Genomic DNA, 14,607 nt, shown 5'->3' with positions numbered 1-14,607 from the left:
GGAGAAAAATGGAAGACAATAAGACTTAAAGAATTTATGGAGATGAAAAATACAATATTTGAAATGAAAATTTCATAAGGAAAGGGGCCAAAATGTTTTTGAAGAAATGATAGTGCAAAACTTTCCATATTAGATGACAACTATAAATTCACAGATCCAAAACACCAAGAAGGATGACACACACACACACACACACACACACCTGTGCATGCACAAAACCACACCAGTGCACATTACAATTGAATTTTCAAAAACCAATAATAAAGAGAAATTTACAAAAGTAGTTAAGGGAGGAAAAGCACATTACATACAAAAGAACAAAGATAAGAATTTCCACAGACTTCTTGTAAAAAAAACAATGTCTGCCAGAAGACAATGAAATATTATCTTTAAAATGCTGAAAGAAAAAAATCTGTGAAACCAGAATTCTATAATCAGAGAAAATACCTTTCAAAAATGAAGGTGAACTGAAATACAATCCCTGAGTAATTTTGAAGTCTGTGACCTTAATTGCTATGTGATACCACTGCACCTACTAGGTGCCAGATACTGGGTAAGATCCTGAGATAAGTAGGTAAACAGGAAAACTGCTGTTCCTTTATGGCTTCAAAAATATTCCATGAACCTCATAGGAGAACACCAAGGGTCCAGATTCCTTCAAAGAATAACAGGCAAAAAAAAAAAAAAAAGACAATTAAGCAAGTTCTTTCTTTACCACCAAAGACATTTGACAGTGAGTTAGTCTATCTCAGATTATGTTTATTTATACTCACAAAGTGTATTACACATTCATAAATTAATAAGTTCTTCCGCTTTTCCACAAGATGGCGCCGAAGGCAAAGAAGGAAGCTCCTGCCCCTCCCACAACGGAAGCCAAAGCAAAGGCTTTGAAGGCCAAGAAGGCAGTGCTAAAAGGCGTCCACAGCCACAAAAAAAAGAAGATCCGTACATCACCCACCTTCTGGCGGCTAAAGACACTGAGGCTCCGGAGGCAGCCCAAATATCCTCGGAAAAGCGCCCCCAGGAGAAACAAGCTTGATCACTATGCCATCATCAAGTTCCCCTTGACCACTGAGTCTGCCATGAAGAAGATAGAAGACAACAATACACTTGTGTTCATTGTGGATGTCAAAGCCAATAAGCACCAGATCAAACAGGCTGTGAAGAAGCTCTATGACATTGATGTGATCAAGGTCAACACCCTGATCAGGCCTGATGGAGAGAAGAAGGCATATGTTCGACTGGCTCCCGATTACAATGCTTTGGACATTGCCAACAAAATTGGGATCATCTAAACCGAGTCCAACTGGCCAATTCTAAATATATTATCTTTTCACCTTAAAAAAAAATAAGTTCTTACCATTAAATGGTGGAATTGTAACATAGTTGTGAACCAACAAATTTTTTCTTGTTGTTATTTGAGGCTAGTATTTCAAGAATCATAGAAAGTTTTCCAAAAGCATGACAGAGAAACAGAGATAGAAGAGAAACAAAGAGTGTGTGTGTGTGTGTATGACATGAGTATTGAGAGAGAACTAAAAAGATTCTTTCCAAGCTCACCTTCGCCAAGGCCCTGTGTGCCCTCCTCAGAGCTGCACTTCCACCACCTGATTGCAATGAACTCAACTCTTTCATTTTCCTCCCTCCCTCCCTCTTCCTCCCCCTGTTCATCCCCCCTGCTGTCTTTTTTTTCCCCTAGGGGTAGAGTGTGGCACGGAGATCAGGTGGATTTTGTTGTGATTCTGGCTCCTCCTTTTCCAGCTTCCTGAAATAGGAAGATTTAGAAAAATTCTCTAAACCTCATTTTTCTTATGTGAACAATAGAAATAATTAATGATATTTGATACCTCATTGGGTTATCATGTAAAGTGCCTCCAATAGGTTCTGCCATGTGTTAAGTGCTCATTAAACATTAGCCATTTTGTTTTCTTCAGTGCTCCAAGGATTGACACATTAATGCCCTCACTTTATGCTTGAAACTTCCCCTGATTCAGAGCCCATGGGAAAGAAAGAACAGACTAGGGGTTATTGACAACATCCTGCACCCTCTTGGTGCTTCTGGTCATATAAATTCTGGCCTAAAGAAATGATCCAGGCCTTCCTCTCCAAACTGATTAAACATGACCACATGGCACTTGGCATGTGCTAAGGGTTGTTTCAGGGAAAACACAGCCATCCCTGGACTCCCTGCATCCAAGCCTCCGTGTTAAGAGGCCATTCCTCACTTCACAGATAAGGAAGCCAGTTTCATTAGTCACTTTCATGATTTTCATTTAATATCATTGTGCTGTCTATATTTTCTGTGTCTGTGGGCCACCCACTTCACATCCTTGGGATCAGATTCTCAAACGTTATAACTTCCAAGTCCTCTCAGAGATTATTCCTTGTGAACCTCATAGTCCATCATGGGAGGGAGTTGAGGAATGTGCTGGCACCCTCTTTGACCTGGGGAAATGGGAAGTCCTCTTCCCAAGAGTACATGGGGACAGTTGGCCGAGCCAAGGTTTTAACTCACATCTCCCATTTCAGACACAGAACTCGTTACAATGGCCATTGCCCTCAAATGCCCCATTATCTGATATGATCCGTGTAATTCCTTGGCTACCACAGTCGTTCACTATGAAACAGGAGGTGCAGCTCCAAGGGGATTGGCAAACAGGGGAGCAAACTGTGAAGTGACAGTGAAGGGATTCAAGACATGACACTCCAAAATACCCCACTTTGGCATAAGGACTATTTTGAGCTGAAGGCAATTGAGAAACAACAGATGCAGGAAGAGTTTTCTTCCCTTCCCTTATTTACGTAAAGCAGGGCATGAATTTCCCTTTGTGAAGGTGGCAGAAGTTTCCCCACTCTTGTGCCAGGATGAGGAGAACAACCCTTATCACTGCAGTTGGAGGGCCAGTACTCAGATGAGTCTGCATAAACACACCTCACTAAAATAACCCTTTTCTTCCATTAGTTTCCCACATATATTTCCTACTTTCCCACAATGTATTGCCCCTAGAAACCAAAACCCTCTTTTCTTTGTCCATTGACTTTTCCATGATTTATTACCCTTTGTTAAAATGATATATAATCCTCTGAGTCTAACTGCTTTTTTGGGTTTTCACTTCTTTTCTGTGATGCCCTAATACATAAAAGTATTAATAAAATGTATATGATTCTTCCCCTGTTAATATTTTGTCAGTTAAATTGCAGGCTCTAGCTACTAAACCTAAGAAGGTTGAGGAAAAGTTTTTCCTCTCTACACCAGAAAACCAGCCAGTCCAAGATTTTCCTCCCATCATTTCTCAGACATTAAGAGTCAGCCAAGCTCCCAGCTGCTCTAAGACCCTAAGAAACAAATGATGAATGTCAGGTCTTAGTTTCACCTCAAGTATAAAAAGTATCTTTGTATATAGCAAAGAAGAAAACCCTCAAGTCTATGAAGAGTGTGTGTGTTTTGGGGGTAGGTAGTGAAGAATATATTCATATCCTCTTTTTGTTTTGAAACCTCCAAAAAAGTTGAAAGAAAAATACAATAAATATTGATATATCCTTTACCAAAATTCACCAATTATAATATCAACATTTTCTTTCTCTCTTCAAATCTGTTTTTTTCCTGAATCATTTGAGAGTTAGAGATATATGAAAATTCATCCTTGAAAACTTCAATGTGTCTCCTAAGAACAAAGACATTCTCTTATGTAACCATGATACCATTTTTATACCCAAGAAATACTGATACCATGATATTATCTAATATTTGTCCATATTAACATTTCCTGAATCATTCCAAAATGTTCTTTATAAGTGTTTTTTTCTAGCCATAATCCAGTTAAATGCATTTTCTATCCAAAACACAAATTCATTACATTTAGCTTTCATGTCTTCAGTCTCCTTTAATATACAAGAGTTCTCCATCTTTTTTTCTTTTATAACATTGATATTTTTTATGAATTTAGCCCAGTTATCCCATAGAATATTCCACCATTGTTTCCTCAAGATTTGAGTTAAACCTGTTTGGCAAGAATATTAGAGGACACTATTTTCCATTGCATTACATCAGAAGTATCTTAATCCGTTCAGGCTACTATAAAAAAAATACTACAGATTGGGTGACTTATAAACAACAAATATTTATTTCTCACAATTCCAGAGGTTGGGAAGTCCAAGATCACGGCACCAGAAGATTCAGTGTCCAGTGAGGACTCCTTCCTCAGTGCCTTCGTTCTGTGTCCTCTCACGGTGGCAGGTGCTAGCTAGCTCTCTGGAGGCTCTTTATAAAGGCACTAATCCCAATCATGAGGGCAGAGCCTCTCAAAGGCCCTCCCAAAGGGCCTCTTTCCTAAGGCCTCACCTTCCAAAGGCCTCCCAAAGGCCTCACCTCCTAATACCATCTCCTTGGCAGTTAGGATTTCAACATAGGAATTTGGGGGAGACACAAACATTCAGACCATAACAAGAAGGCACTGCAAATGTGTTCTCTTATTAATAATGCTGAGTTTGATCACTTGATTAAGGTGCTGTCTTCCAGATCTTTCCCCTGGGATGGTGTTCTTTTCTCTCTTTATTTATTTTATTATATTGACGAATGTAAAACTAATTCCATAATAACTTGGGAGCCTTTACCAGACTATGATCAATGACTTGATTCTTAACAGAAACACACAAATTTCAAAAAACTGGAGGAACTGAGCATCTACACTGAAGTTTTTCTCTCTCTCCACCAATCACACTTGACAAGATAGTCATGCAGCTTCACAAGCTGTTTTGAGATTTTAGGCAATGCTGAAAAGTGGCATGCTCTATACTGAGTTATAAAAAATTCCACACTCCTTCTGACCATGTCCTAGATGACCAGATTCCCTCAGTCATTAAATATACACACAGGCCGGGCGCGGTGGCTCACACTTATAATCCTAGTGCTCTGGGAGGCCAAGGAAAGAGGATCACTTGAGATCAGGAGTTCAAGACCAGCCTGAGCCTGAGCGAGACCTCATCTCTACTAAAAATAGGAAAAAAAAAAAAAAAAGAAAAAACTAGCCTGGCAACTAAAAATAGAAACAAACAAACAAATTAGCCAGGCATGGTGGCATGCACCCGTAGTCCCAGCTACTTGGGAGGCTGAGGCAGGAGGATGGCTTGAGCTCTGGAGTTTGAGGTTGTTGTGAGCTAGGCTGACACCATGGCACTCTAGCCTGGGCAACAGAGCAAGACTTTGTCTCAAAAAAAAAAAAAAATACACAATATTTACAGTGTCATCTTAATTTGACTGTGTGCTTATTACATGCCAGGAACTAGTCTAAGCCAGTTCATGGGTTATTTTAGATATTCTTCACTACTACCACAGGAAGTTGGTATGAACACAGCTTTTCACTGGCTTAGTGTGATTAGAGAGCTTGGTTCTTAAATTCCTTTCCTATGCCCAAGATCACAGTAAACATGAAAACTAGATAATTCATGTGAACTTGCTTGTCTCTAATTCACAAAGGACCTAAGCAGCTGGGTGTAACACAGTAGGGAGTGGCAGGAATGCTGGGGGTGGAGGCGGGGGTGTACCAACCCTGCCTGAGGTGTTCAAATTCAAATCATTTCTAAAATACTCAACCAGCCCTAGTATTTTTTTTTAATTTTTTATAGAGATGGGATCTCACTATGTTTCCCAGACTGGTCTTGAACTCCTAGAGTCAAGTAATCCTCCTGCCTTGACCTCCCAAAGTGCTGGGATTACAGATGTGAGCCACTATGTCTGGCCCCTAGTATTTTAATTTCTATGCCCCAAATTTAGCCTGCACCTGCTATAGTTACTTGCATATCAGCTCAAAAAATATTGGTGCATATTAATCATCAAAGAAGAAACTTTAGAAAAAGTCTATAATATTAACAAGCCTTTTTTTTTTTTTTTTTTGCAAATAATGAATAACTCCATGATGACAAAGGTCAGAGGAGGAAAAGCTAGAATCCTCATTAATTGGTAGTAATCAAATTAGGTTTGCCATTTGATAAACATTGAACATAGAATAAAGTACATTAGCAGTATTGATAAATTATAATATATTTAAAATAACAAAATTATAATAAAATATAGTCAAGCAATTATGGATCCCAGTGCTAACTTCACAAAGTCACAAAGGCTGTAATGGCACCACTGCGCTCCAGCCTGGGTGACACTATCTCTAAAAAAAAAAAAAAATTGCTACTGATCTATTTAATCCTCACAAAGGTCCTTTACCAGAGCTGTAACTTCTTTCCTTCAGCTGAGGAACTGCAGGTACTAGAGTAGACACTGGGACTCACGTCTTCATAAAGGTGAACTTACAGAAGCTCCTTCTTGACCTTTAATGTATATCTGAGTCACCTTGGGACCTTGTCAGAAATGCAGAGTCTGATTCAGTAGGTCTAGGGTGCTGCCCAAGCATTTGCATTTGTGACAAGTGCCCACAAGAAGCCAAAGCTGCTGCTCTGCCAACAACACTTTGAGGAACTAGTCAAGAAGGGTTGAATTCTGTTTGTGTTTCATTCTTTTCCTTCACCCCAAACAAGCCAATGGACTTGAAAGTTGGTTGAGAAAGTAAACACACAGAATAACCTAGGGGCCCACATAGCTCCCTTTTGATGAGATGAGACCTCCCGTTTCCTGACAGAGAACTCAGTGCTGAGTTCCGGTCAGAGTATTTCACACATGATTCCACAGAAACTCCCAGCAGCTCTTAAGACCTGGAATAACGGAATCCCACATTCATATAATAAATAAGAAGAGGAAAAGGATGAAAGTAATATAGACTAAGTGAAAATAAAGTCCAGAAATGAGTGATCTAGGGCCAGGTGCAGTGGCTCATGCCTATAATCCTAGCACTCTGGGAGGCTGAGGTGGGAGGGCAGCTTGCACTCCAGAGTTCAAAACCAGACTGAGCAGGAGCAAGACCCCATCTCTACTAAAAATAGAAAAAATTAGCCTGTAGTCACAGATATTCAGGAGGCTGAGGCAGGAGGATGGCTTGAGCCCAGGAGTCTGAGGTTGCAGTGAGCTATGAGGACGCCACTGCACTCTAGCCAGGAGACAGAGTGAGACTCTGTCTCAAAACAAACAAACAACAAACAAAACAGAAACGAGTCATCATTACTGCTGAAGGTCCAAAAGTTGTCAGGATGAGTCTTGGATTCCTGAACTGATCATGTCACTAGGCACCAATTGTCACTGGAGCCAGAAAAAGAACAGATGTGCTAATGAGTTTTTAACTGCCTGAAGGTGGAGGCTCAGTGAGACAAAACAGAGGTCAAAAAGAAAGCTAGCTCTATGCTGATTCTTCTACCATTACTTCTACCTGATAATTTTTTTTTTTTTTTTTACGACAGGGTCTTGCTCTGTCACCCAAGCTGGAGTGCAGTGGTGTGATCATAGCTCACTGTAACCTTGAACTCCTGAATTCAAGGGATCCTCCCACCTCAGCCTCCCAAGTAGCTGGAACTATAGGCCTGTACCACCATGCCTGGCTAATTTTCCAATTTTTTTTTTTTTTGAGACAGGGTCTCATAATGTTGCCCAGACTGATCTCAAAACTCCTGGCTTCAAGTAATCCTACCACCTTGGCCTCCTAAAGTGCTGGGATTATAGGTGTGAACCACTGCACCTGGACTTGCCTAAGAATTTAAAGTTTGTATCAGTGTATAAGGTTTGGTATCCACTCACATTCCTTCACATACACATAGACCACCTCTGTCAAGAAAGAACCACTAGATAGATACCGGCCATGTTGGCTGCAGAAAGGAACTTGTCTCCTCACTATATATCTGCACTAACATTTATATTTTAATTGATGAAGTTACTAATTTTTCAAATATTTTAACAACATTAGAACTTTGATAACCACTAACCACTGTTGGGTTATGAGTCCAAATTCATAGAATAAATTCATAAATATATTTTGAGAAAATAAATATATGAATACACACCAAAGGAGAGAGTAACAGTGAGAATACAACAGAATATGAGAATTATGGGTATGTCTTGTACTTTTGCTCATCTGTATGAACTGAGGTTGTTTTCACTGATATTGCTTTGAATAATAAAAAGAAGGTATTAGTCCATTTTGTGCTGGAGAATCCAGCATATGAAGAATTCACATGAAGAAATAAAGAGCATCAATAAAGATAACTACATAAGTAAATGTAAAAGAAGATAGTAGAAATGTACATTTTGTTTGTAGTTCCTTTTGTCTCCTATCTGACAAGAGAACTACATATAGCAATAATTATAAATTTTTTACTGACGTACACACTATGTATAAAAATTAATTTCTACACAATACCACAATAGAGAGGGGAATTAAAATGGAACATACTAGAAAACATCTATTTAACATAAAAGAAGACAGTGATGAGAAATAGAGAAATGAAAAAAACAAATGGAAAACAAATAGCAAATCGGTAGATGTAAATCTGATCTTAGAAATAATAATAAAGGTGCTGACTCAGGGAGGGGGGGTGCGAGGAGGGGATGGGTGTATACCTACATGATGAGTGCAATGCACACTGTCTGAGGAATGGACACCCCTGGAACCCTGACTTGGGGGGATAGGTGGTACATGGGCAATGTATGTAACCTGAACTTTTGTACCCCCATAATAAGCTGAAAAAAAAAATAACATTCTAGTTAAAAAAAAAATAAATGAAAATGGATTACCTAGTTTTGATTAATACCAAATTAATTGTAACAGCATATAAAAAATTTACTCCATTAAGTTGGTATGAATCAAAACTAGATTGTTATAAATTAAGATGTTAATTTTAATCCCAAGAACAAAATTAAGAAAATTATTTTTTTGTGTGTTTTTTTTGTATTTCAGCATATTATGGGGGTACAAAAGTTTAGGTTATGTATATTTCCCATGCCCCCCCCCCCCGCCCGCGTCAGAGCTTCAAGCGTGTCCATTCCCCAGAAAGTGCGCATCGCACCCATTATGTATGTATACACCCATCCCCCCCTCCCAGATCTGCCCAACACCTGATTAGTGTTATTCCCAAATGTGCTCTTAGGTGATGATTAGGGAAACCAATTTGCTGGTGAGTACATGTGGTGCTTATTTTTCCATTCTTGGGATACTTCACTTAGTAGAATGGGTTCCAACTCTATCCAGGAGAACATAACAGATTCTATATCACCGTTATTTCTTACAGCTGAGTAATACTCCATGGTATACATATACCACATTTTACTAATCCACTCATGTATTGATGGGCATTTGGGTTGTTTCCACATCTTTGTGATTGTGAATTGTGCTGCTATAAACATTTGGGTGCAGATGTCTTTTGAGGGATTGCTGTATCAAATGGTAGGTCTACTTGAATCTGTTTAAGGTATCTCCATATTGCTTTCCACAGAGGTTGCACTAGTTTGCAGTCCCACCAGCAGTGTAGAGTGTTCCTGTCTCTCCGCATCCATGCCAACATTTATTGTTATGGGACTTTTTGATAAAGGCCATTCTCACTGGTGTTAAGTGATATCTCATTGTGGTTTTGATTTGCATTTCCCTGATGATTAGAGATGTTGAGCATTTTTTCATATGTTTGTTGGCCATTCTTCTATCTTCTTTTGAAAAAGTTCTATTCATGTCCTTTGCCCACTTTTTGATAGGGTTGTTTGATTTTTTTTTTTTTTTTTTTGCTGATTTTCCTGAGTTCTAAATAGATTCTAATTATCAGTCCTTTACTGGATGTGTAGCATGCAAATATTTTTTCACATTCTGTAGGTTGTCTGTTTGCTCTCATGACTGTTTTTTTGGCTGTGCAGAAGCTTTTTAATTTAATCAGGTCCCATTTATTTATTTTTGTTGTTGCTGTGATTGCCTTTGGGGTCTTCTTCATAAATTCTTTGTCTAGGCCAATGTCTATAAGAGTCTTTCCCACATTTTCTTCTAGAATTCTAATAGTTTCACATCTAAGGTTTAAGTCTGTTATCCATTGTGATTTGATTTTTGTGAGAAGTGAAAGCTGTGGGTCCTGTTTCTGTCTTCTACATGTGCCTATCCAGTTTTCTCAGCACCATTTATTGAATAAAGATTCTTTTCCTCAGAGTATGTTTTTGTCTGCTTTGTCAAAGATTAGATGGCTATATGAGGATGGTTTTATATCTGGATTTTTCTGTTGTGTTCCACTGGTCTGTGTCCCTGCACTTGTGCCAACACTGTGCAGTTTTAATAACCACAGCCTTGTGATATAGTTTGAAGTCTGGTAAATTAATACCTCCCATTTTGTTCTTATTGCCTAAAATTGCTTTTGCCACACGGGGTCTTCTCTGGTTCCATACAAAGTGTAAAATTATTTTTTCTATATCTGTGAAAAATGATGTTGGTAATTTAATAGTGATTGCACTGAATCTGTAGATCACTTTGGGTAGTATAGACATTTTAACAATGTTGATTCTTCTGATCCATGAGCATGGTATGGTTTTCCACCTGTTTATGTGCTCCACGATTTCCTTCCTCAGTGTTTCATGGTTCTCCCTGTAGAGGTCTTTTACCACCTTAGTTAAATATATTCCTAGGTATTTTATTTTCTTTGTTGCTATTGTGAAGGGTATTGAATCCTTAATTTGTTTCTCCATTTGACTGTCATTGGCATATATGAATGCCTCTGATTTGTGTGTATTGATTTTGTATTCAGACTTTACTGAATTCATTTATCAATTCCAGAAGTCTCTTGGTTGAATCCTTGGGGTTTTCTAGTTATAATATCATATCATCAGCAAAGAGTGAGAGTTTGATCTCTTCTGTCCCTGTTTGGACACCCTTGATTCTGCTGTCTTGCCTGATTGCTCTCACAAGGACTTCCAGCACTATGTTGAAAAGTAATGGGGACAGTGGGCACCCTTGTCTGGTTCCAATTCTAAGTGGGAATGCTTTCAATTTTTCCCCATTCAGTATGATGTTGGCTGTGGGTTTGTCATATATGGTTTGTATCATTTTTAGACAGGCCCCTTCTATGCCTATTTTGTTCAGTGTTCTTATCATAAAAGAGTGTTGAATTTTGTCAAATGCTTTTTCTGCATCTATTGAGAGGATCATATGGTCTTTGTTTTTGCTTTGATTTATGTGAATTCAGTAAAAGAAATGACAAGGGAACTAAAACGGAACACACTAGAAAACATCCATTTAAGACAAAAGAAGACAATGATGAGAAGTAGAGAAATGAAAAAGACATATAGAAAACAATAGCAAATTGGTAGATGTAAATCCCATCTTATAAATAATTACAATAAATTAAAATGGATTACTAAATCCTCCAATCAAAAGAGAGAGATTGGCAGAATGGATTAGCAGAATGGAAAGAAAAATGATCCAACTATATGGTGTCTACAGGAGACTTTAGATTCAAAGACAGATAGGTTGAAAGCAAAAAGATGAGAAAAAAATACATAATGCAAGTAATAACCAAAAGATTCAGAATAGTTATCCTAATATCAGTCAAAATAGACTTTAAGATAAAAGTTGTTACCAGAGATAAAGGACATTGTATCCTTTAGAGGTCAATTCAACAAAAAGAATAACAATTATGTACACCTATGCACATAACAGAACCCACAAACACATGAGGTAAAAATGGACAGAATTAAATATAGAAATACACATTTCAACAATAAAAGTTGGAGACTTCAATACCCCACTTTCAGTAATGGGTAGAACAACCAGGCAGAAGATGAACAAAGAAACAAAAGACTAGAACACCAAACACAAACCTAACATCTATACAAGAGTTCACTTACCAACAGCTGAAAACATATTCTCCTCAAGAGCACGTGAAACACTCCCCGGGCTAAACCATATGTTAGGCCATTTAAAAAGTCTCAATAAATGTAAAAGGATTGAAATTATACAAAGTATGCTCTGAATGCATAGTAGAATAAAATTAGAATCAACAACAGAATGAAATTTGGCAAATATGTGGAAATGAAATAACAAATGTGTCAAAGAAGAAACACAAGGAAAATGAGAAAATGCATTGACATTAATGAAAATGAAAACACAACATACCAAAACTTATGGATGCAGCAAAAGTAATGTTTAGAGTGAAAATTTATAGCTACAAATGCTTATATTTAAAAAAAGAAAGACCGTGAAATAATCATCCAGCCTTTCATTTTAAGACAACGGGAAAAAAGGAGCAAAATAAATTCAAAGCAAGCAAATGAAGAAAATAATAAAGATTATAAATAAAAACAAATGCAGCAGAGAAGAGCAAACAATAGAGAAAATCAACAAAAGCAAAAGTTGGTTATTTGAAATGATTGATAAAAACTTCAGTCTAGTTAGACTGATCAGGAAAAAAAGAGAGAAGACTCATATTACTAAAATCAGAAATAAAAACAAGAATGTTACTACTTACCTTACAGACAGAAAAATAATTATAATGTAATACTATGAACAATTGTATGGAAAAACTTAGATAACCCAGATGAAATGGGCAAATTCATGGAAAGAAACAGACTACTAAAACTGACTCAGGAAATAGAAATTCTGAATAGTCACATAACAAGTCATAATCATACACAGTGGAATACTATTTGTCATAAAAAGAATAAAAATTATGTCACTTGCAGAAACATGTATGGAACTGAAGTTTATTATGTTAAATAAATTAAGCCAGGCACAGAAAGACAAATATTGCCTGTTCTCACTTGTATGTGGAGCTAAAAAATTTGATCTCATGGAGGTAGAGAGTAGAATGATAGATACTAGAGGCTGGGAAGGGTGTGTGAGTGGGGATGGGGATGAAGAGGGACTGATTAATGTGCACATACAGTTATATAGAAGGAATAATTTCTAATGTTTGATAGCAGAGTAGGGTAACTGCATTTAACAACAAAATGTATTGTATATTTCAAATTAGCTAGAAAAGAGGACTTGGAATGATCCTAACATATAGAAATGACAAATATTTGAGATGATGGGTATCCTAAATACCCTGACTTGATCATTACACATTCTATGCCTGTAACAAAATATCACATGTACCTCAGAAATATGTATTAATACAAATATTATGTATTAATTAAATAAATATTAAGTGTTCAAATCCATGAAGACAGGGTGTCTACTTATTTAGATCTTATTTAATTTTTTTAATGATTTATAATTTTCTATATATAAGTCTTGTGCTTTGTTAAGTTTATCCCTAGGAAATTTATTCTTTTATGACATTGTAAATGAAATTGTCTTCTTAAATTTATTTTCAGAATATTTATTATTAGTGTATAGAAATACAACTGATTTTTGTATATTAATCTTTCATCCTGTGACTTTGCTGAACTTGTTTGTTAGCTTTAAAAGTTTTCTTGTGCATTCCTTAGTGTTTCTTATATGCAAAATCATGTCCTCTACAAATGGTATAGCCTTACTTCTTCTTTATAATCTGGATGATTTTTATTTCTTCTTCTTGTCTGATTGTGCTGACTAAAATCTCCAGCACAATGCTGAATAGAAAAGGATAGAGCAGACATTATTATCTTGTTCCTTATATTATGGGGAAGAGTTTCAGCCACAAAAAAAAATGAAGTACAGCTATACATTACAACATGGATAATCTTTGAATACACACTAAGTGAAAGAAGCCAGACATAAAAGGTCACATATTGTATGATTCCGTTTATATAAAATTTCTAGAATAAGCAATTCCATAGAGACAGAAAGTAGATTAGTTGTTATCAGGGGCTGAGGGAAGAGAGGAATGTGTAGTGACTGCTCATGGGTGTAGGATCTTTTTGGAGGGTGATGAACTATCTGGATTAGATAGTGGTAATGGTTGCAATCTTACAAATATAACAAAAACCTTGTGACTATACTAAAACCACTAAATTGCACACTTTATTTTTTTTTTTATTTCATCTTATTGTTATGGGGGATACAGAATTCAGGTTACATACGTTGCCCATGTACTGCCTTTCCCCCCAAGTCAGAGCTCCAGGCGTGTCTGTTCCCCAGATAGTGCTCGTTGCACCCATCATGTAGGTATATATCCCTCACTTCCCCACCCCTCCTTCCCGAGTCAGCACCTTCAAGCGTTACCATTCCCCAAACGGTGCGCAATGCACTCATTGTGTAGGCATACACCCATCCCCTCCCCCACCCCCCACCTCAGTCTGATATCTGATTGGTGTTGTTCCCAGATATGTATTTAGGTGATGATCAGGGAAACCAATTTTCTGGTGAGTACATGTGATGCTTGTTTTTCCATTCTTGGGATACTTCACTTAATATAATGGGTTCCAACTCTCTCCAGGAGAACCATAGAGATGTCGTATCTTCATTATTCCTTATAGCTGAGTAATATTCCATGGTATACATATACCACAGCTTACTAATCCAATCATGTATTGATGGGCATTTGGGTTGTTTCCACATCTTTGCTATTGTGAATTGTGCTGCTATAAACATTCGGGTACATGTGTCTTTGTTACAGAATGACCTTTTTTCCTTTGGGTATATGCCCAATAATGGGATTGCTGGGTCAAATGGCAGGTCTACTTGAATCTGTTTAAGATACCTCCATAAGGCTTTCCACAGGGGTTGCACTAGTTTGCAGTCCCACCAGCAGTGTATGAGTGTTCCTGTCTCTCCACATCCACGC

The 14,607-nt window shown here is 37.5% G+C and overlaps 1 protein-coding gene across 1 annotated transcript; it reads left to right on the top strand.

Moving 5' to 3' along the window:
* Positions 1-822: 822 nt before the first annotated feature.
* LOC138387106 (large ribosomal subunit protein uL23-like) lies at positions 823-1,347 on the top strand. The gene has a single exon (XM_069474005.1). It carries the CDS (start codon positions 825-827, stop codon positions 1,293-1,295), a length of 471 nt encoding a protein of 156 aa, XP_069330106.1. The 5' UTR covers positions 823-824; the 3' UTR covers positions 1,296-1,347.
* Positions 1,348-14,607: the final 13,260 nt, after the last annotated feature.

Source organism: Eulemur rufifrons, chromosome 7, assembly GCF_041146395.1.
Source record: "Eulemur rufifrons isolate Redbay chromosome 7, OSU_ERuf_1, whole genome shotgun sequence".
In the NCBI taxonomy this organism is placed as follows: Eukaryota; Metazoa; Chordata; class Mammalia; order Primates; family Lemuridae; genus Eulemur; species Eulemur rufifrons.
The sequence above is the reverse complement of the archived record's forward strand: the minus strand, read 5'-3'. Positions and strand labels throughout refer to the sequence as shown.

Coding starts and splice junctions, on each gene's coding strand:
- LOC138387106 (XM_069474005.1), top strand. CDS start 825: ATGGCGCCGAAGGCAAAGAAGGAAGCTCCTGCCCCTCCCACAACGGAA.